General features: G+C 48.2%; 1 protein-coding gene across 1 annotated transcript; it reads right to left on the reverse strand.

The window, feature by feature from the left end:
- Window positions 1–9086: 9086 nt before the first annotated feature.
- Window positions 9087–14049, reverse strand: RNF112 (ring finger protein 112). Its single transcript, XM_004380982.2, has 14 exons — window positions 13996–14049; window positions 13789–13829; window positions 12530–12815; window positions 12148–12354; window positions 11897–12025; window positions 11646–11750; window positions 11169–11219; window positions 10833–10889; window positions 10668–10742; window positions 10422–10539; window positions 10114–10283; window positions 9990–10043; window positions 9648–9722; window positions 9087–9559 (listed from the first exon to the last, which is right to left on the reverse strand). The coding sequence occupies exons 1-14, from the start codon at window positions 14047–14049 to the stop codon at window positions 9089–9091; spliced, it is 1893 nt and encodes a 630-aa protein (XP_004381039.1). The 3' UTR covers window positions 9087–9088.
- Window positions 14050–23627: the final 9578 nt, after the last annotated feature.

Raw genomic sequence — 23627 nt, forward strand, 5'->3', positions numbered from 1 at the left:
CATTTGGTGCTTGGCTGAGTTCTTTATCTCTTCGTTTGATGTTTTAGGGTTTCAGGATTGTTGTATTCTCTGTTTGGCTTAGTTTTTCAGATCTTTGCTGTGAAGGGACGGCGTGGTGCTTCTGCCTAGAGCGCCATTTTGCCGGAACTCCTGATTCTTTTCTTTCCTTTATGTGGTGGATTATGTTGATTGATTTTCTAATGTTGAAACATCCTTGCACACCGTGTATGAATCTCACTTGGTTGTTGTGTATTATTTTTTTGATATGATGCTGAATTCTATTGGCTAGAATTTTGTTGAAAATTTTTGCATCTATATTCATGAGAGATGTTGTTCTGTAATTTTCTTTTTTGTAGCGTCTTTGTCTAGTTTTGGAATCAAGGTGATGCTGGCTTCATAGAATGAATTCAGAAGTACCCCTTCCTTTTCTATGTTCTTAAATAGTTTGAGTAGTACTTGTGGAAGCTCTTCTCTGAATGTTTGGTAGAATTCTCCAGTGAAGCCATCTGGGCCAGGGCTTTTTGTTGTTGTTGGAAGTTTTTTTTTATTATCTTTTCAATCTCTTCTCTTGTTATGAGTTTGTTCCGATTTTCAGCCTCAGTTTCTGTTAGTTTAGGTAGGTAGTGTGTTTCTAAAAATTTGTCCATTTTCAATTTTTTTTGGAGTATACTTTTTCTTGGTACTTTGTAGTGATCCTTTTAATTTCAGTTAGGGCTGTTGTAATGTCCTCCACTTCATTTCTTATTTTGGTTAAATTATTTACATCTTCTCCTGCTTTTCTTTTGTCAGTTTCACCAATGGTTTGTCAGTTTTGTTGATCCTTTCAAAGAACCAACTCTTGGTTTTGCTGATTCTTTCTATTGTTTCTCTATTCTCTATTTATTTTATTTCTGCTCTGATCTTTGTTATTTCCTTTCTTGTGGTGGCTGTGAGCTGCTTCTGCTGTTCTTTATTTGTTTGAGTTGTGTAGCTAATGTTTTGATTTTGGTCCTTTATTCTTTTTTGATGTGTGCATCTATTGCTATAAATTGACCTCTGAGCACTGTCTTTGCTGTGTCCCAAAGGTTTGGTATGATGTGTTTTCATTCTTGTTTGATTCTAGGAATTTTTTTATTCCATCTTTGACTTCTACTACCCAGTGGTTTTTGAGCAAGGTGTTATACAGTTTCTATGAATTCAATCTTTTTCCTTGCTCTTCCTGTTATCAGTTGCTACTTAGATGGTGTTGTGATCAGGGAAGATATTTTGTATTATATCAGTGTTTTGGATTTTGTTGAGGGTTGCTTTGTGGCCTAAGATTTGGTCTAGTCTGGAGAACCTTCCACGTGCATTGGAAAAGAATGTGTACTTTGATGCTGTTGGATGGAGTGTTCTGTATTTGTCTATGAGGTCAAGTTAGTTGATTGTGGCCTTTAGATCTTCTGTATCTTTGTTGAGTTTCTTTCTAGATGTTCTGTCCTTTACCAAGAGTGGTGTGTTAAAGTCTCCTACTATTATTGTGGAACTATCAATTTCTCTTTTCAGTGCCGTTAGAGTTTGTTTTATGTATTTTGGAGCCCTGTCATTGGTTGTGTAGATATTTATTATGGTTATGTCTTCATGGTGTATTGTCCCTTTAATCATAATACCCTTGTCTTTTATAGTGGATTTTGTTTTAAAGTCTATTTTATCTGAGATCAATATTGCCACTCTTGCTCTTTTTTGGTAGCTGTTTGCTTGATATATTTTTTCCATCCTTTGATTTTTAATAAATTTATGTCTTTGTTTCTAAGGTGTGTCTCTTGTCGACAGTATATTGATGGGTCCTTTTTTAAATCCATTCTGTCACTCTCTCTTTATGGGTGCATTTAACCTTTTTGTGTTTACTCTGATTATTGATAGGTGTGTTTATCACTGTCATTATGTAGTGCTTTTTTGTGGTGCTGACATTTTGTTTCTCTTAGTCCTCTGTGCTGAATTCCTTGTTTGTGGATTTTTTTCTTTAATTTTTGTAGATTTTGTGTTTAATAAGACTTTGCTTTTCTACTTTATTTTGATTTGTTAGCTTTATTTGTGGTTTTGAAATTTACCTTGAAATTTACCCCTATCTTCCTAAGTTTAAGCCAGTCTTTTATTACTTGATAATACCTTGACTTCATCTCCATTTTAAAGTTGTATCATTTATTCCCTGTTTTATTGTTCTGGGGTTGTTATCATTTACAGATTGACCTCTCTGGTTCCCTGTTGTAAATTTTTTAGTTTTGTTTTATCCTTGAGAGTTCATTATCTAGTTTGGTATCTGGCTGATGTTGTCTTATGTGCTAGATTCAAGTTGTTGTCTGATGTTGTTGGTTCTGTAACGGAATGACTCTCTTTAATGATTCTTGTAAGTTTGGTTTTTACATATTCCCTTAATTTCTGTTTATCTGAAAATGTCCTAATTTCACCATCATTTTTAAGTGAGAGTTTTGCAGGATATATCATTCTTGGTTGGCAGTTTTTTTCTTTCAACGTTTTATATATGTCATCCGATTGCCTTACCTGCATGGTTTCTGCCAAGTAATCAGAGCTTAGTCTTATTTTTTCCCCTTTGAATGTGACTTTTTGTTTTTTCTCAAGCTGCTCTCAGGATTCTTTCTTTGTCTTTTGTTTTAGCAAGTGTGATTATGATATGTCTTGGTGTTTTTCTTTTGGGGTCTATCCTATATGGGGTTCATTGAGCTTCTTGGATGGTCAGCTTTTCATCTTTCATGACATTAGGGAGGTTTCCTGTCAGCAAATCTCAATGATTCTCTCTGTGTTTTCTGTTTTCTCCCCCTGTTCTGGAACTCTGATCACATGCAAATTTTGATTGTATGCCACATCGCTCTCAGGGTTTCTTCATTTTTCTTCATTCTTTTCCTGGATTTTTCCTCAAAGTAGTATCCAAGTTTTTGTCTTCAATTTCACTGATCCTGTCTTCCATTGTTTCAGATTTGCTCCTAAAACCTATTGCACTCTTCGTTTCTGAAACCTTGTTATCTTTTGAATTTCTAACTGCTGTTTTTGTATGATCTCTAGTTATTTGTTTTGACATTTTGTTCCTGTATTTTCCTGAATTCTTCCATTGTTTTGTCTGTCTTTTCCATGATTTTTTTCTGTATTATCCATGATTTTGTCAATTTTTTGCTTATTTTTGCCTGTGTTTTCCTTCATCTGTTGGAGAACCCTGAATATTACTGTTTTGAATTCCCTATCAGGTAGTTCCAGTACCTTTCTTTCTACCAGAAGGTCATTTGGTGTTTTATTTCGGTTGCTTTCTGGAGCCATCATCTCCTGTTTTTTAATATGTTTTGATATTGCCTGCTGTCTCCAGGACATTCAAGAATTATTTTCATTTATTGATTGTAGATTTGTTTCTTCCTGCCTTTTTATTTGGTTGCATCTAGGCAGGCAGACTGGGTGTTTTTTTGTTCTTTGTTCGCCTGTGGGCAGGATGCTTCTCACAACCTTGTCCAGGTGCACAGGACCAGTCTCTCAGCTGTGGTGCAGCAAGAAGGGTCCAGTGGGGGTGCAGGGACTGGAATGGGTAGTTTGTGGTACAAACTGGGGGCGATAGGGCGGTGTTGGTAGGCAGTGCGAAGTGGAGCCCGGGGAACTTTGTAGGTACTGCTCAGGGGCATGGTACTCGGCACATGGTGCAGATAGGCAGGAGGAAAGGAGATGAAAAGTGCAGAGCTAAGCGGATGGGTGAAAGAAGAGAAAGAAGAGAGATAAACAAAAGCAAAAAAAGTAAAAAAAAAAAAAAGCAAAAAATAAATAAAATGCAGTGTGGTAGGATTCAGTGGATGGGGCAGGGCAGACCTGGCCAGGCCGTGTACTGGTGGTTCTCTAGCCAAATGGTGTGGCTCAGCCTGTCCAGAAGCGGCGTGTGTGGTGCATGGGGCTACATGAGTGGGAGAAAAGAAAGGAAAGAGAGAGAAAAAAACAACAAAGAAACAAATAATAAAAAAATAAAAATAACAAAATGTGGTGGGGGAGCTGACCATTGAGGGCAAGGCAGAATTGGAGTGGCAGCGAGCTGATGTCTCTCTTGCTGGGTGGTATGGCATGGTCATCAGGAAGAGGCAAAGGCAGCGCTGGGCCTAGGTGGGAGGGAGAAGGAAATGGAGAAGGGGAAAGATAAAGAAAAATAAATAATATGGAGCTGAGGGAGCTGGCCTGTAGGGGCGGTGCAGACCCACAGAAGCCATGTGCCAGAGGCTCTCCAGCCAAGCGGTACAGCACAGCCCACCAAGAAGTTGGGGGAAGTGCACAGGGCTGGGTGGATGGAATAAATGAAAGGAAGGAAAGGAGAGAGAGAGAAGAAACAATAACAAAAATAAATAAATAAAACGGTGCAGAGGGAGCTGGTCGATGACAGCAGCACAGACCCAGGAAGGCTGCACACAGTGACTCTCCAACCAAGCTGTGCAACATGGCCCCTCAAGAAGGGGTGAGGGTGGTGCACAGGGCTGAGTGGGTGTGAGAAAGGAAAGAAAGGAAAGGGGAGAGAGAGAAGAAACAGAGAAAAAGAAGAAAAATGAAAGAACAAAGCAAACCAACCAAAAAATCACAGCCTGTCAAGAAGGGGAGGGGATGGCACATGTGGCTAGCTGGGCAGAAGAAAGGAAAAGGAGAGTGAGAAGCAACAAAAAGCCAAAAAACAATATCAAGAAACAAACAAGCAAAAACACAAACCAAAAACAAACAAGAAAATGGCACTGAAAGGGCCAGCCAGTGGGGGCAGGGCAGATCCCAGTGGCAGTGAGCTTGTGTGTCTGTGGCAGAGCAACCATGGCCTGTTGGAAAACAGCAGAGGCCACATAGTGTGAAGAATAGGGGGTGGGAAAGCATGTATCCCTGATTACCAGATGCTCTGTCTCCTGCTGGGGCTCTGTGGTGTTGCCTTCCCATACTCCTTGTCTGAAGTCCTTGGTGGCTGAGGTCCAAGACGGCAAATCCAGGCAGCGGTGAGCTGGTATCTCTCCTGCCGAACAACCATGGCCCGTTGGCAAGCAGGGGAGGCCTCGTACAGGGAAGGGGGTGGAGATGGGAAAGTATGTATCCCTGGTTACCAGGTACTCTGTTTCCTGTTGGGAGCTCCATGAAGTTGCCTTCCCATACTCCATGTCTGTGTTCTTTGGTGGCTGTAGTCTAAGATGGCGAATCTGGCCACATTAGCTTCCTGTGTCCCTTTCATATGGATGTAAAGCTTTTTAATAATAAGTAAGCCTCTTGCCAGCATTATAAGCCAATAATGTTTTTCTTAAGGGCCTGGGAGCCATCTCTCTTTAATTTTACTGTGGTAGAATACATACAACAAAAACTTTGCCATTGTCTTAGGCTGGGTTCTCTAGAAAAGCAAAACCAGAGAAGTATGTATATGTGTGTGTGTGTGTATACATATAAGTAGATAGAGAGAAATTTACATCAAGGAAATTTCCAGTTGTAGAGGCGGGAAAGTTCCAAGTCCATGGTCAGGTGTCAGGCTGGAGGCTTCTCTTCACTCACGTAGCTGCAAGGGCTGATGAACCCAAGATTGGCAAGTTAGATGGCAGGCCGCTGGCTCAAGTCCCAAGAACTGGAGGTTAGATGATGATGAGCCAATTGCAGGATTCAAAGCAAGCAAAAGCCACAAGCTTTCCCAGAAAGTCCACATATATTGGATGCAGGCCACACCCCCAAGGAAACTCCCTTTCAACTGATTGGGTGCTTATAGCGGATCTCATCATGGAGGTGATTACACTATATCTGCTCTCATCATGAAAGTGATTAATCATTACATAACTACATAACTGCCAAACCACTGAGAATCATGGTCCAGCCAAGGTGACACACAACCTTAACCATCACAGCCATTTTAACCATTTTTAAGTGTAGAATTCAGTGACATTAATTACACTCACCATGTTGTGCAACCATTGCTACTTTCTATTTCCAGAAGTTTTTCATCACCCCAAACAGAAACTCAGTGCACCTTCAGCATCCCCTCTTCCTTCAGCCCCTGGTAATAAATGCTATGGATTGAATTGTGTCCCCCAAAAATGTGTTGTAATTCCAAACCTCTATGCCCGTGGTTATCCCATTTGGGAATGGACTGTCTTTGTTATTTTAATGAGACAGGATTGGTGTACAGTGTGTCTTGAGTCAATCGCTTTTGAGATATAAAAGTGATTAAACAAGCAAGCAGAGGGGAGACGGGGAAAGAGAGATGCCAAGCCACATGAAGATGCCTAGGAGCAGCAGCTCGGAAGGGACAAGGACCTTCCCCCAGAGCCAAATTCAGACTTCCAGTCTTCTGTGAGAAAATAAATTTGTTTGTTAAAGCCATCCACTTGTGGTATTTCTGTTATAGCAGCACTAGATAACTAAGAAAACCATTAATAAATTTTTGTCTCTATGTATTTGCCAGCTATTTTATATAAGTGGGATTGTGCAATACTTATATTTTTATGTCTTACTCATTTCATCCAGTATAAAGTTTTTAAATTTATCCATGTGGTAGCATGTGTCAGAACGTCATTCTTCTTCATGGTTGACTAATATTCCATTGCATGGATATACCAAATTTTGTTTATCCATTCCTCTGCTGGGAGCCATCTCTTTGGAATGTAAACATCAAGGAAGAGAGTACCCCATCTACCTGTAACCATGACAGTTCAACCCAGACTATCTTGTCACGGAGATATAGGAAGTTTCATTTTTCCCTCAGATAAAGGCACTTAACTAGCAGAGATGCAACCCCAATTACCAGGTGAGTTTAGGGTGAACTTTAAAAGTCTGTAGAGCCAACTGTGCCATCAAGCTTTCTTACATGAGAACAAGTCCTCATGTATGATAACATGTAATAACACATAATAACATATATGTAATAACTCACAATACATGAGAACATGTGTGTAATAACACAATACATGATAACGTGTGTAATAATACACAAAACATGAGATCACATGTGTAATGACACACAATACATGAGAGCACATGTGTAATGACACAATACATGAGAGCACGTGTAATGACACAATACATGAGAACATGTGTGTAGTAACACAAAACACATGCGAGTATGGATGTAATAACACACAACACATGAGAACATACATGTAATAACTGAGAACACATGTGTAACATACTGCATCTGCTCCGCTATCTAAACAGGGTGGGATTTCTTTCTGCCGTCAAGTTCATTAGCCAATTACCTGTGATGTACATTGAAGTCTGGTTGAGTGCTCATTCAATAATAGAACTGTTTTCTTTCTTTTCTACATTTGTCGAGAGGATTGTCTGGATTGGCAGGAGATTTTAATTTTTCCTCCACAGTACTCGGTCTGCCTTCGAAGTCATTGTAGGCAACAATTTTACCAAGCATTTTGTTACCACGTTAAATGGGCCCAGCAGTGTCTCCTTACCACCCACCACCCAACCAGTGATGCGTTTTTGTTACAACATCCGCCATTTCAAGGAAGAAATCTTTGTACTAGCTAGGGTGGGTTAGGCTATGGTGCAGTAACAAGTAAACCTATATACTTCATTCAGTTGATAAAATAAAAGTTTATTTCTTGCTCATGCCATGGTTTGGTGTAGTCAGCTTCTGCTCCATGCAGTCAGTGGCTTAGGATCCAGATGCTTTGTGTCTGTGGTGCTGACATCTTCAACATGAGGCCTCAGAAGTGGGAACCGTAAGTTAGGTCACCAAATTCCTCATCCAGAAATTTGTCACATGAGAATCTTGGAGTTGGTGGCCTTCAGCAGATCATAGAAGGGAAACCATCCAAACCCCCACACTCTGCTGAGCAGTCACACAGTTGCTTGGTCACTCATGAATTACAGAACCTGCACTGGAAGCCCAGGAAGCTTAGAACACAGAAGTCAGGTCTTGGAGTGACCTGGGGAGCAGAGGTTCACCTAAGCAAGGGATTTGACATCAGAATCTGGGGTTCAAGTCCTGCCTTTATCTCTGACTAGCGGTTCCAACTGAGATACATCACCCCTGGTGAGCTTTCTCCTCTGTAAAAATGGGTATCATACGTACTGTATGGGACAATTTCAAGGGTTGAGGAAGAGGATGCCTGGGAAAACCTTTGTAAGTTATAAAGCACATGACCAAGGCCACTTGGTACTACTCATCTTGTCTCTGCAGAGACTTCCTCACTGGCCTCTATCTCCTCATCTGCTCAAAGAGCCAGTGGGGTGAGTGGGGGAAGTAGAAGACAAAAGTTCTTTCTAGCTCTGTTGGAGTTGACTCAACAGCAACTGGTACTGGTACTAATATAAAGGCTGCCTGGCTGAGCTCCGAATGCAATCAAAGTTTTTACTCTCTGGCATTTAACCTGTTGCTGTGTGGCATTCCACAAAGGGCATTGGCACTCTGCCTTCTGCTTGCCAAGGGCACATACCCAGCAGTGGCCAGTCTACCAGGAGGGTGGGGCAGTTCAAGGCATATATACAGATTCTGGGGACCCAGGGCCAGTGGAGAACGTGGGAGGGGCCAAGAAGCCACCTGGAGCAGCTCTGGGAAGGGTTCTCGAAGCAGGTTTCTCTGCTCTGTGGTTTCAGCCACTGTCCACCATACTCTATCTCTTTCACCTCCCCCACCTTTAATGCCTCCTGGGGCCCTCTACTCTTCCTGGAGAAGGGGCTCTTGATCCCCATCCTGCACCCTCTCATCCTCCTCCTTCACCATGCAGACCATGGTGACAGCCAACCCAGTCTTTTCCTCCTTCTCCCTCCTCCCTGAGCCCCTCAACACTGAGGTCACTTGACCCAAGGGCAGGCTTCCAGGAAGGAGACGCTTTGACCTTCCTATAATACAAGCAGGACTGGGAGGGTGGGGCCTCCTGGTGGCAGGAAACCCTGGGTTCAAGTATATCTGGAAAGGATGGCAGATTAGCAATCATCTACAAGCAGAGATGGGTCTCCACCCACAAACGCTACCTCCCATCCCAGGGACACCCTTCCCAAGTCCCTGGAGCCACCCGGATTCTGGGCATTCAACCAGGGCAGAGTGGTACATCTGGGCCCCTTGAAGCCCCTCCCCACCCCCACCCCCACATCTTTCCCTCCCTTTAACGTCTCCTCAGGCCTCCTACTCTTCCTGAAGAAGGGGCTCTTGATCCCCTTCTTGCACTCTCTCATTCTCCTCCTTCTCCATGCAGCCTACGGTGGCAGCCAGCCCAGCACCGACACTGCCCCCTACCACAGCGGCCCCCGTGGCCCCCACTGCAGCTCCAGCTGCCACCATGCCAGCCTCTGCAGCCAGAGCTGCTGCTGCCATGCCTGCACCCACCACCCCGCCTGCCAGGCCCATGAACCCGGCACCCACAGCACCCCCCACAGCCGCCAGGTGGCCACAGAACCGCACCGTATACGTGTCCATGAAGACCTTGGCCATGGCCTGCAGCTCCGCCTCCAAGGCCTCCAAGGTCTGAGATCTCCCTGGGCACAGTAAGGCAACACTGTGCCGAGCCAGGACAGCATCTCTCTGCGCAGAAAGCAGGTTTCGCATGGTGTCGGGCAGCACCCGGAGGGCAGAGAATATGCGCTTGGTAGCCAAGTCCTGGGATGGGGGTTGAAAAGAATGGTCCCAAGCAGGAGACCCGGGAGTCCTCTCCCAGCGTGGCCCACCTGGCTCCCATTAGTCTCACCTGCTGCCTCACGAACTCCTCAAATTCCTTCTTGGCAGCCTCCACTTGCCTTAGGTCATGAAGCTGGGCAGCCATCTGTCCAAGAGAAAGCCAAGCTGCTGTCCTCCTTCCTCCTCAGCCAGATAGGCTGCTGCTCCTCACCTCCATTCCCAGAGCAAACTGGCTTCCACAAGACCTTGGCATAGCCCCTCTCGGCCCTGAGTCCTCCCTCCCAGCCCAGTGTCCTGCTTCCTGGCCCAGGATCCTCCCTCCAGTACAGCATCCTCCCTCCAGCATAGTATCCTCCCTCCCAGCCCCCAACGTCCTCCCTCCGGGCCCCATCATCCTCCTGGGAGTGCCTACCTCTTCCGGAGAGGTGAAGCTGGGCACTGTCTTCCCCATCCAGCCTGAGAGGTTCTGCAGAGAGGTTGAAGGGGTCAGGGCGGCAGCAACGGCTGAGGGCTGAGGGGGAGGAACGTTTCTGTACCTTGATTTCCTGAGCTAACTGCTGGCCAGTGAGCAGGCATCTGTCCCCCCGGGCAATGGCTCGTCCCTCACTCCAGGGCCCCCGGCAGCGGCTCTTGGCATGCTGGGGGGCTGTACTCAGCACATCCACAACGTAGGCGTGAAGAAGGCTGCCAAAATCCTCCTCTGGGTCTGAGGAGGGGGAAACAGGGCTGAGGTGTGATGGGCTCTGGGGCGAGAAGCTGGACACTAGGAGGGTGCTGGCTGGGGTTGCCAAGCAGGGGCAGTGGGGAACAGGACATGGAGGCCTTTGCTCCAGGGGACACTCACCACCAGGACTTCCATGGCCTTCGTCCACCCACCGCCTCCCTGCAGAAGGCAGGAGGTAACAACGAGCTTGTTTCCCTTGAAGCAGTACCTGAAGCTTGGGGTATTTGCCCGATAACTTCTGAGGATTGAGAAACGCTTTGAGCCTCCTGTTCTTAGGACCCCTCCCAGCTCCCCCCAAAGTCTGCCCTGCCCACCAGCCCCCTCCCCTCCCAGAGGCCAGGCACCCCCTCCCTCTGCACCTCTCACCTGGATGATGTCACCCACGTGCCCCGGCCCTGCCTTTTTGGGGCGAGATGAGTCTTGAACTAAGAGATCCAGATGCTGGGAGATAAGGGGAGAGAAGGGGCCCTAACACCGGCTGCTGGGGGTGTCTGGGTCTGGGGATGAGGACTCCAGAAAGGGGTGTCTCACCTGGATTGGAACCATCCCATAGTGCTTGCCTATCACCTCCGCCACATGGACAAACATCTGGGGCGGGGCACAGGTAGAGTCACAGTGGGGCCACTTTGAGGACTATGGCACACCCTAGCCCTATACCCACTGTAGGGACCGAGCTTCCCATTTCCCAGCTCCAAGATTCTCCTGCCTCTCCCCAAAGCAGGCACCTTGGGCTTCGCCAACTCAGTTCAAGTGGCATACAACCTAGGTCAGAACTGGAAGGGACCTAATAAACCCAGTCCAGTCCCCTGGCCGTATGGCCAGAGCAGGAGTGGGGTGGTGCCCCCCAAAAATGAGATGTCTCCTAACCTCTAGGTATTCCAGGTCTCTATCCTTCAGCTCCTGGGAGGTGTTGAGGATCTGGAACCAAGGACAGCAACAAGATGAAAGTGGGCCTGGAAAGGCAAAGTGAGACTGGGAAACCCAGGTGGGGAGGAAGCCCCCAGACAGTCTGTGGGCCTCAGAACATGGGAGAGACCCAGTGTGGCCTCCCAAACCACGGGGTTGTGCTTGCCTTGAGGTAAGGAAGGCAAGCTGAGATGGGATCACGACCCTACAGACCAAAAGGAAGGCAAGCTGAGATGGGATCACGACCCTACAGACCAGACCTCAGCTGTTCCCAGGGACCTTTGACCCATCCTTCAAACAGCGGTGCTCCCACCTTTATAGACTGGGAGCATCTCATTCCTCAGTTTCACCGTGAGCTGAGGGCAGACCCAGCTGAGACAGCTGTCACAGCTGGAGGGGGAACTGTGGGGAGGGGCTGCCTGCACCCCAGGGCCCCACCTGGTAGGAGCTCAGCATGGTGGTGAGAGCACACAGCTTGGTCCTGGTCTCTCTACTCAGCTCAGGGCTCATGGCGCCTTCAGTGTCCACCAGGAACACAGCCACCTATGGGGGGGTGGGGGGACCAGCCAGGGGTCAGGTCTGCCTCATTCTTCCTCCACCCTGCCCTTACTCCCAGGATTTCTTTCTTGATTGCCCTCCTCTTTGTCCATCTCAGCTTTTGCCCTGGCTCTTCCCTTTCTCCGCCTCACCTTCTTCCCTTCTTTCCCCAGCAGGAAGGGGCGGCTCCACATCCAGATGCCCCTGGTAAGGCTACTGGCGCCCCAACTGAGCCCCTGCAGGGGCCCCCCTCCTCTCGGCCAGCCACCCTTGCCAGACTCCTGCAGGGAAAGAAGGGGCAGCATTAGCTGGTCCATTCCTTATTCCCATCTCCAGGGTCCCAGGCCCCGTTCCCTCCCAGAAGCCAAACTGGTGCCCGCCTCCCCGCCACCTGCCTCCTCACCAGGCCTGGCAAGCCCTGGAGCAAGTGGTTGAGGAGGAAGGATTTCCCCGAGCGCTGCTCCCCTAGGATGGCGAGGAGGCAGACGGGAGTATCCCTGGCCAGGGGGTGCTTCAGGCAGCGGTTAATGGCCCCCATCCTGAGGATGAGGCCCCCGGAGGCACTGATTCGCACTAGCAGCAGCGGCTCGGCCTTCACGTCACATGTCTCCTGTGGGAGAGGAAGAAGGGTTCCCCAAGCACCCAGGGCTGGGAATCAGACTTCAACCTGGAACTGTGTTCCCCACCCTGATGACATTCTAGAACAGGGCCAAAGCCACCCACCTCCTCTCATCAGACCCAGAGCCCTCTCTGTACCCCACCAGTGATAAGGCCTGGTCCTAGACCTGCACTGCAGGGAGCAGCGGCTTCTGTGGCAGCAGCTTCATCTTCTCCCCCAAGCTGCGAAGCCCCTTCTTCTGCCTGCATATCTTGCGGCACTCGGGGCAGCAGGGTGGCTGGCAGCCCTGGGCACGGTGCGTTCTGAAGCACTGAACACAGAAGTCATGGCCACAGTCCAGCGACACGGGCTCACGCAGCCTCTCCAGGCAGATGGCGCAGGCTGGGAGTTCCCAGGTGCCCGTGGGCAGGGACACCAGGCCCAGCTCCAACTTGGGGAATGGTGAGCGGGGCCTAAACGACAAAACAGGCCTTTGAAAGCAGGATGTTGGTGCAGGGGGCTCAGGACAGGGATCTGCGGGGCAGGCTGATAGCTTAGTGGGGACCTGACTCTGCTCTGCACCCCTCTGTGCTGCCTCTAGTTCACTGGGGTTTCCAGGGACAGGTACAGCTGCTCCCAGAGAGGTCAAGCTTCATCCATTCCTCATTGACTCACATCCCGGGACCTGGGGACCCCAGAGTTGGCACAGCAGAGCAGTGACAGGCATGATCCAAGAGCAAGAATGCCTGGATCAAACCCTGGCTCTGCTGCAGCCTGGCTATACAGCCTTGGTCAAGCTCCTCTGCCTCTCTTGGCCTCAGCTCCCTAATTTTCCAAGTGGAGAGGTTATAGCATCTGCCTCCTCGGGCTGCTGGCACAAATGTTCACTGAAATCCCATTGCCTTCTGCTGCAAAGGTTCTCCCAGGAGCCACTGACCTCCACTGGGCCCCCCAGGAGAGATGCCCCTACAGAATCCTGGAAGCAGCTTAAACATGGCCCTTGCTGTGGGGACAGGAGCGGGGGCGAGAGCGCCCTGATGCCTCGAGCAGCCCATCCTGCACTGGGCAGATGGCCCTGGTTCTTAGAAAATTTCTCCCACTCCTGCTCTGAGCTAGAATCTGCCTCCCGGCAACATCCACCTGTTTCCCTGTCCCTCCTTCCTCCACAGCCTCACAGATACAGCCTCTGCTCCCCCGGACAGCTTCCAGAGGCGTGACCACGGACCTCACACTCCCCAGCCAGCCATCGCCAGCTCTGACTGCCCAGGCCCCCTGCACCATCCCTTGCTCTGACTACCCAGGCCCCCTACACCATCCCCCTGCTCTGACTATCCAGACCTCCTGCACCATCCCCCTGCTCTGACTACCCAGACCCCCTGCACCATCCCCCTGCTCTGACTATCCAGCCCCCCTGCACCACCAATCCCTGCAGGTCCTGCTACTTACGAACTGTTGCTGGTGCCTCCCACGAAGCTCCATTTTCTCTCCTTGGAAAAAAAATTTTTTTAAATTAAAAAGAACGGAGTGCAGGATGCTATCTTAATCCAGGTTTTCAGTGGCCCCTCATTCTCCCTCCCAGACCCATCTCCTCATTCCCAGGTGGCCTCTTCCCACCCCCAGCCTCTTCTCCAGGTCTCAGGTTTAAAGACTTGCCTGTCTGCCAAGCCGATGACAAAAGGAAATGACTGACAAGATGGGCCTCGGCATGGGAGATGGAGTTGGGAGAGGGTCTGGATGCAGAGGAGGAGGCCCAAGAGACCTCCAACCAGCCGGCAAGGATGGTTTTTCTCCTGGAAGGGCTGTGGCAGGTGGAAGGTGGGGGCAGGGCTAGGAGAAGGTCTTCCCAGAGGAGCTAGTTCCCTGTCTTCCTGACTCAGATTCGAGCTGGAAAATGAGTGTAACAGTCGGGAAGAGAGGGGGCTGCCTCTGGCCTCACCCCAGAGGGAGGAGACAAGGACTGCGGGTACCAGGGCCCCGGAAGAGGGAGGGAAGGAGCCTAGCTCAGAATTCTGGCAGAGGCTGGGATGCAGGCAAGCCAAGGTGGTGAGTCGCCATGGAGACCAAGTCCTGGGGAAGATAAGGACAGGGAGGGGGAGGAGACAGCAATATGAGTTCACTGGCAGACTCTGAGTGGAACCATGGGCAGCACCACGCCTGCTGGCTAGCTGGGTTTTTTTCCTGGGGCCACAGAGCAGGGGGCAAGGAGGAGAGGTGCTGGAGATAGGGGAGCACACCGGGGTGCCAGTCGCACTAGAGCTGGAGAGCTCCTCGTCCACTCATGTGATAAACATATACTGAGTACCTACTATGTGCAGGGCCCTGATGCCTCCATGCTACAAGAATCTGGCCATCACTCACCCCCAGAATCTCACTGGTGCCCTTCCCAGCCCTTCGGGCCCCTTTCTCCCCAGCTTCCCTGAAATCAGCTGCATGTCCACTGGTGTCTTCCCTTCCAGTGGCTTTCACCTGTGTCATGCTTGTGACAGGTGTCACCTCTGGCCTTGAACTTCTGACTGCCTGGGCTTCCCATCTCCTCCATCCACTCCCCAGGGCACAGCCAGTGAACAGACAGAATAAACCTCCTCTCCAAGCACAACTGACCTCATGCTGCCCAACACCTCGGTGGGTCCCTGCGGCCATCACATTGAGACCTGGCCTGGCATTCAACACCTCCCACCGGCAGGCCAGAACTCTTCCCCCCAGCCTTCTGCCTCACCACATCCCTGCTGTCCAACCTTTGCTCTGTGTTCCCTCTGCCTGGGATGCTGTTCTTCATCATCCCCCTGGGAGATTCCCCAAGGCCCAGCTCAGGCACCATCTCCTCCTTGAGGCCTCCCTGCCTTGCCGCTGACTGGCTGTGGTCTTTCCTTCACCCGGGTTTGGAGCCAGGATGATCTGGGCTGGAGTCCCAGCCAACCCTTATGACCTGTGTGGCCCTGGGTACTTCACCTCATCTCTGCACTCCATCCCCTCATCTATAAAATGGAGGTAAGAGTCCCCTCCAGAGAGTAGGTACATAAAGGACTAGGGACTAGGCTGCAGAGGGGGTAGGGGATAAGATGGGTTGGTACCTGGCTGGGAGACCCTGGGAGCTGGTGGGATTTGGTTCATCTCAGTCTCTTGCACTAGCTTACTGGAGGACCTGTTCGTGGAGCTGAATCAGGCAGAGACGCAATGCCGGCAATTTTACCTCCTTCCTGTCCTCTGTCAGGGTAGCAAGGCCTTACTCCTGGGAGGAGCAGGACAGTGCCCACCATTCTGCTTTGGGCACAAAGGAGGGTCTTTTCAAGTTCTGCTTCATGTCTTGGACAGAAGGGCAGAAGGGAGAGTACAGGCTGTGTACTCAGATTATAGCTCTGTCTCTGGCAGGTAGATGTCCTCTCTGAGCCTCATTTTTCTATCTCCAGGCAAAGATGGGGAAGGAGATCCAGGCAGTCAGCTTTGGTCTAGTAAGTGCACAGGGGGCACACCTGGGAACAAGATAGACAGACCCCGGCCCTCCCCACGCCCCTTCCTGTGGGGATGCAAAGCATCAAGCAGGGAAAGCAGCTCTGTGATGGCAGGGGGATGTTGTTAGCGCTGTCCCCATGAGCCAAGAGGCAGGAAAGGCTGTTCCAGGCCCAGCAAACCACAGGTGCGAGAGCCCAGAGGCAAGGGGGGGTGACCCCTGGAAGGACTGAAGGAGTCCGGGCAGCTGGAACACCAAGGCCTGGATCTGCAGGACGTGGGGCCTCTGGCAACAGGGTCTTGGGGGGCTCCAGCTAGCGTGCTGCAGAAGCGTGTTGCTCAGGACTGGTGCCATGCAAAATGACACTGCAGGGCCCCTTCCCACAGGCCTACCACCCCAGCCCACAGCAGACAGGCAAGCCCATGGGGCTGCAGCTGCATGCTGCAACGTGCCAACACCTGGGGTGGGGTAGGCGAGGCCCCGCTGAGGTTCGGGTCTACAGTTGCCAGGGCCAACCCAAGGGATCCCAATCCTTCTTGAGCCTATGTTCAGGCCTGGGGTGGAAGGGGCAGCAGTCGTAGGCTATGGTGAGGGAAGGCATCTTAGTGAGCTGGATCCAAGCCCCCAGTGCATGCTCCATTTTTCCATTTGATTTCACTTATAAAACACAAACTCAAAGGCAAAATGATTAAGAATTTCAAGGTGGTGACCTCAGAGCATTAAGCACAGGTGTGCCTGCATTGATTGCTGGCCCGCAGGTAACACTGGCCTGAACCACTCTGGACACTGTGAGATGACAGATTAGAGGGCAGGGCTGAGATGGAGAGGCCGGGAGGGGCTATAGGGGTCACCCATGCTGAGCCATGGCCCAGGCATCAGAGGGAGGGCCACTGGACACACAGCAGGAACAGACAGGAGCCACGGAGGCCAGTCCCTGAGCTCGTGGGGTTGGGCAGGAGACAGCGGACACTAGACTTGTCACCTCCCATCACCAAAATCAGAGTCTGGGCTTGGCTCCAGCCAGACCTTCCTCTTCCTCTGTACCACCTGATTCCCACTCTCCCCCTTCATGCCCCTGGGTCTCAAGCATCCAGGCAGTCAACCAGGAGGTTGAGAGACTTGGCCAGCTGGCCCCTTGGAGCAAACTTCCCACCCACAGAGTCTGCCCAGCTGGGCCTAGGCCTTGGAAGTGAGAGGCAGCACCTCAAAGCTGGTCTGATAGGCAGCCAGACTGACAAGGTCAGGAGTCAGCTGCAGCCAGGTCTCTGCATACAGGTATCCATTAGCAAGCTGGCCTAGACAGTCTTCATGCAGCTCAGACCAGAAAGGTCATGTGGGGCACTGGGCAGAACCAGGCTTTAGCAGCGACAGGCCTGGATTCAAATTCTGGTTCTGCCCTGGGCCAAGTCGCTTCCCCTGTCCCAGTCTCAGTTTCCTAAGCAATAATACTGAAGACAATAATTGCCCCCTTGCAGAGTTATTGGGAGGTTTACAGTAGATGCTCAGTAAATGACAGCTGTTAATCAGCCTTGGAGGAAAGCCTGGGCCACGCACCTCACCACGCCCAGATCCTCCCCTGCCCCCAGGCGTCATCCCTGCCCTGCCTTGGCCCCCAGACTTCCAAGGCCTCACCCCTTCTTCCTTGTCAAATAAAAAACCAAGAGACTCCTGCAGAAGCGGGACTTCAGTGGGTAGGTATGAGGACAGAGGCCCAACAGATAAAGAAGCACAGCTTTCAGTTAATTTTTACACTGACAGTAATAATCACACATGGTACCTGGGCTCCTTACTCTATGCTGAGTCCTTTACACCACAGAATCTCCACATTCCTCCAAAGATGGCAATACTGGCTCTATTTTACAGTTGAGCAAATCGAGGACACCCAAATGACTTATCCAACACCACTGAGCTAGGAAACATCAGAGCTGGGATTCACAGCCAAGCCTCCGTTCTCCATTCTCTCTCTACCCGCACATGTGCTCACACACAGTGCCTGCCCTTCCTCTCTCAAACCCCTGGCCAACTGCTGCCCCTTAGACCCACAATCCAAGGCTAGGCAAAACTAAACCAACTCAGAAACTACGCCCTTAGCAATCCACAAGCGCATATAGTTCATGAAATGAATGCTGAGTCACTGTGGAGTGAGATTAGGTAACAGGAAATTAACAGCTGACCTCAGAGGACAGGCAAGACAATGTCCAATACTTGAAAGTGCTTCTGCTTTCTGAAAATGAGGCTGGTGGGAGAAAGAGGAGCAGGGGTTACCCATTCAGATCAGACAGGCCCAGGCTGCTCAGCCCTAACTGATGACCCCTGATTGCCAAAGTGGAGGGACTTGGTCAGCCTAGAGACCTGAGCAGACTTGGGAGCAATCCACTAAGCCCTGAGACCAGGCCACCACCACCTCCCACAGGCTAACCTCCAGAGGCCACCCTCCTATGGTCCACCCCTCACAGGCCACAAGGAACAGAGGATGGTACCCATGAAGTTCCCAGCTACCACTCCCTCCTCTGCTGCCTACCAATCCATTCTCTACCTAGCAGCCAGCCTGACTTTTTAAATATATAAATGAATGTATTCCTTCCAGGGATAGGGAGCCTGCTGAGGCACTAGAAATGTTTCATCTGGTGGTCGGTACCCAGGTATACACGTATGCAAAGGCTGATCCATCAGAAACCATGGAAGCCAGAAGAAGTGGTATACTATTAAAAACAAAAACAAAAAAACTCCAGGCGCTAATGGTTTCACTTGAGAATTCTACCAAACATTTAAAGAAAAACACCAATTCTACACAATTATCTTCCAGAAAATAGAACAGGAGGGAACATTTCCCAATCATTTATGAAGCAGTATTACCCTGTACTGTTGTTGTCGTTAGGTGCCGTTGAGTTGGCTCTGACTCATAGCAACCTTATGTATAACAGAATAAAATGTTGCCCAGTCCTGCATCACGCTATGCTGAAACTCAACAAAGACACACCTAAAAAAGAAAAGTACATAACAATATCCCTCATGAATACAGACAATCCTTAACAAAATATTAGCAAATAGAATTTAGCAATATATAAAAAAAATTATACACCATGACCAAGTGGGGTTTATTCCAAGGGTTCAAGGCTGGTTTGATATTTGAAACTTAATCAGTGTAATCTCCCAAGTTGTCCCCACTGCAGTGGCTTGCTTGTGATACCGGAAGCTGTGTCCCCAGTATTTCAAATACCAGCAGGGTCACCCATGGTAGACAGGTTTCAACAGAGCTTCCAGACAAATATAGACTAGGAAGAAAGGTCTGACAATCTACTTCTCAAAATTAACCAATGAAAACCCTAAAGATTAGTTTGTTGTTGTTTTTGTTAGGTGCCGTCAAATTGGTTCTGACTCATAGTGACCCTATAGGACAGAGTAGAACTGCCCCATAGGGTTTCCAAGAAGCAGCTGGTGGATTTGAACTGTGGACCTTTTGGTTAGCAGCTGAGCTGTTAACCACTATGCCATCAGGGCTCCAATTATAATGAGTAATTATAATTAATTTATAAATACACAAATCAAAGTTCTTCCTTCATCTACTACCTTCCCACTTTGTCCACTCTGCTCCAGCCACCCTGGCCAGCTCATTGTTCCTCCAACATATTAGCATACTCCCACCTCAGGGCCTTTGCACATACTACTTCCTTTGCTTGGACTGTTTTTTCTCCAGATATCCTCGTGGCTCTCTCTTACATCCTTTAGGTCTTTATTCCAAGGGTTGGCAAAAAATGGCCGAAATCAGCCTGCCACCTATTTTTGAAAATAAAGTTTTATTGGAATACAGCCATACCCATTCATTTATGCATTGTCTATGGACACATCATCAGGAAAGACAAATCACTAGAAAAGGACATCATGTTTGGTAAAGCAGAGGGTCATCGAAAATGAGGGGAACCCTCGATGAGATGGATTGACACAACAGCCACATCAATGGACTCAAACATACCAATGATGATGAAGATGGCTTGAGACCAGGCGATACTTCATTCTGTTATACATAAGGTCACCATGAGCTCGAGAACAACTAACATCAGTATAGCTGCTTTTGCATTATAATAGCAGAGCTGAATAGTTGTAACAGAAATGGTATGGCCACCTATGACTCCTGACCACCTCCCATGGCACTGCTTCTTCCTTCTCCTTGTGGCCCCAGACTTCAGGCTCTTCCTTCCAGCAGGCGCAGGCACCTAGCCAGAGAGCACTGTGGGGCACAGTAGAGCAATGTCACAGGGAAAGTACTGAGTGTACTGCATGGGCCTGTGAAATGCCCAACCCCTCCATCCTCAGAGCCTCCGCCACCCTCTGTGGGCTATAGGCCCTTGAGTGGCCCTCTCTGCCATTCCCAGGTCTCCCTCCAGCTGTGTCCTATGTTGGGCCTGGCTCCCACACATGCCCCAGACAGTGGGACAAGGATTCGATATTTTCTTTTCCCGTGGGGTCAGAAGTTCCCAGGGGCTCCCAAGAGTGTGGGAGAGGAACAGGCTTCGGGTTCAAAGCCTGGTCTTGCTACCTTTCTGAGCTTGTTTCCTTATTCATAAAATGAAGATGTGCCTATAACAAGAAATTATTTAGAATAAAATGAAGTATGTAAATAATCTGGAGGTTTAAACCCGATTGATTCACTGCTTATGTCTATGTCCTCTTCCTTCCAAAACTCACTAAAAAGACAGTAAGGAAATGTAAAAAGTTGTAAATCCTCCAGGAGTACCATCCTGCCAATTTCTGCGTTTTGACAAACCTCCATTTGGTAATGCTACTGCAGACAGGTTTTCGGTTATGTTCAGAAGAGTGTATTTCTAACTGATACATTTGCCACATCAAGCCCCATCTATGCCCACAGAGCTTCCAAACAGGTTTTTAGAGTCTCCTCCAAAAAATGAACATCTCTGCAGGCGTCTGAAGAAAGCTTCAAACCCAGAATAGTAACCAAAACAAACAAGCTAAGAGAGGAAACAGAGACAATGCAGGAAACAGAAGAAAATTCACAGATTATCATTTATATCCTTGTGTCTTAGCTATCTAGTGCTGCTATAACAGAAATACCACAAGTGGATGGTTTTAACAAAGAGAAGTTTATTTCCTTACAATAAGGTAGGCTAAAAGTCCAAATTCAGGGTGTCAGCTCCAGGGGAAGGCTTTCTCTCTCTCAGCCTTCTCATCAGCGTTCCCCCGGACTAGGAGTTTCTCGGCGCAGGGACCCCGGTCCAAAGAATGTGCTCCACTTTCTTGATGGTATGAGGTCCCCCTGTCTCACTGCTCAGTTCTGTCTTTTATATCTCAAGAGATTGCCTCAGGACACAATCCAGTCTTGTAGACTGAGTCCTGCCTTACTAACACAACTGCCACCCATCATCCCTCATTAACATCATAGAGGCAGGATTTACAACATATAGGAAAACCACACGATACCAGGAATCATGGCCCAGCCAAATTGATACACACATTTTTTGGGGGACATAATTCATTCCATGACACCTTGTTATGGATTGAATTATATCTCCCAAAAGTAAATTTTGTAATCTATGCCTGTGGTTATAATCCCACTTGGGAATGAACTGTCTTTGTAATGTTGATGTGGCAGGATTAGTGTAGGGTGTATCTTGAGTCAATCTCTTTTGAGATATAAAAGAGATTAAACAAGACAGCAGAGCAGAGATGGGGGAAGACAGATGCCAAACCACACGAAGATTGCTCAGGAGCAGAAACTCAGAAGAGACAAGGACCTTCCTCCAGAGCCAACACAGAGAGAAAACCTTCCTCTAGAGCTGGCACCCTAAATTCAGACTTCTAGCCTCCTAAACTGTGAGAAAATAAATTTGTTTGTTAAAGCCATTCACTTGGGGTATTTCTGTTATAGTAGCACTAGACAACGAAGACAATCCTTAAAGAAAAGAAGATGTGTATTCAGAAAACAAACAAAAACTGTTCAATTGTATACTTACAGTGGGTAAATTTTACGGTATGTAAATTAAACCGCAATAAGGCCATAAAAATGGAGCAATTGGAAAATAAAAATAATATGATAGCTAATTTTTTAAGTAATAGAAGTACTGGAAGTTAAGGAAGTGCTCTAGAAATTAGAATTAAAAACACAGAGATGGATAATGGCAGCGAAAAGATTGAAAAGAAAAGAAGGATTAATCCAGGAGGTTCAACATCTGATTAATAAAACTATCAGAAAGAGAACTGAGAAAATGGAAAACAGCAAAAAAAATAATAGATAAAAACATTCCCAGAACTGAGAGATATAGGTCTCCAGCTTGGCAGGGTCTACTAAGTGAAGTAGCACAATGAAATTTAGAACACCCAAGAAAGGATCTTTCAAACAACAGGGTTGGGGACTGTGTTTTTCAATAATGGCTTTTTAGTACCAGTTTTTTTCCAACTACATCTATTTATTAACCTATTTTCTTTAAGTTTTTAATCTGTATGTTTTCTCCCAAGTATGCAACACTTCACACATTAAAATTTCTTTTTTTAAAAAAGCACCTAAATTACATAAATCTCAGATAGCAAATAGTGGAAAGTCATATATTCTAATCCCAAAGACCTTCGGGATTGAACTCAAATGCCTCACTAGGCATTAAATGTCCTCCCCACCTCCTCCCTGCCCCTTCTCTGGGCCACACTCTGAGCTCCATCAACTGAACTTGTCCCAAACTACAAAAAAAAAGTAGCAAGAGACACCAAATCCCTCCTGACTCCCCCCTTTTTAGAGAAGGAAAATACAGGTTGTGTGAAGGAGTATGTTCTCTACCCCAAAAGCTCTGTTTGGCCTTGGATCCTGGGCTAGCCAACACCATTCCCTCAGGATGGGCCTGCTCTAATCATTCTATTAAAAACTGCGGCTCCCACCCCATCAGCCTTCCCTGGCTTATTCTTCACGTACTTATAACTTAACTTCTTTTTTCTCTTTAGCTCTATGAGGGCCAAAAATTGTGTCTTTCTTGCTTACCGTTGCCTATACAGAAGTTAAAGAGGGCCTGGTGCATAGTAGCACAGTGGTTAAGTGCTATGGCTGTTAACCAGAAAGGTGGGCAGTTCAAATCCACCAGCCGCTCCTTGGAAACCATATGGGACAGTCCTACTCTGTCCTGTAGGGTCGCTGAGAAGAATCGACTTGACAGCAACGGTTTTAGAGGAAGAAAAGGAGTCCTGGTTAGCTTAGGCTGCTAACCAAAAGGTCGGCAGTTTGAATTCACCAGCTGCTCCTTGCGAACCCTACGGGGCAGTTCTACTCTGTCCTATAGGGTTGCTATGAGTCGTAATGGACTCCATGGCACACAACAACAACAGAGGAAGAAAAAGGAGCCCTCGGGGTGCAAACAGTTAAGAGCTGTGGCTGTTAACTCCAAGGCTGGCAATTTGAACCCACCAAGCAGCTCCGCAGGTCTTCCTGGCAATCTCCTTCCATAAAGACTGCAGCCAAGAAAACCTTATGGGGCAGTTCTACTCTGTCACATGGGGTTGCTGTGAGTCAAAATCGACTCAATTACACCCAACAACAGCAGCAGAGGAAGAAATCAATGAATGAGTGAATGAATGAATGAAAGCTTCCAACCAAAAGAACCAAAGAAATAGAGAAAGACATTCGTCCTTCTGCCCTCCCCTTCCCCAGCCAGGGAAGATTTTAAATTTTTCCTTCCCTGTAAGCTGAATGCTCAGTGCATTCCATCCCGATTCTATTACAACTTTTCCAATAAGGATACATTCTCAGAAATGGAAATGTTTGGTCAAAGGTTATTACGAACTCCCTTTTTCAGTCCTGTAAACCCCCTGACATTCACAAATCACCACTAATTAATTTTTC

This window comes from Trichechus manatus, unplaced genomic scaffold (genome assembly GCF_000243295.1).
Source record: "Trichechus manatus latirostris isolate Lorelei unplaced genomic scaffold, TriManLat1.0 scaffold00080, whole genome shotgun sequence".
In the NCBI taxonomy this organism is placed as follows: Eukaryota; Metazoa; Chordata; class Mammalia; order Sirenia; family Trichechidae; genus Trichechus; species Trichechus manatus.

What these genes read in the sequence shown, in the direction of transcription:
- RNF112 (XM_004380982.2), bottom strand. Translation starts at nt 14,049, where the DNA reads ATGCCGAGGCCCATCTTGTCAGTCATTTCCTTTTGTCATCGGCTTGGC. An exon ending in GAGACCTGGAATACCTAGAG is followed by an intron (nt 10,890 to 11,168) that starts GTTAGGAGACAT and finishes GCCCCGCCCCAG; the next exon opens with ATGTTTGTCCATGTGGCGGA. An exon ending in ACGTGGGTGACATCATCCAG is followed by an intron (nt 10,540 to 10,667) that starts GTGAGAGGTGCA and finishes CTCAATCCTCAG; the next exon opens with AAGTTATCGGGCAAATACCC.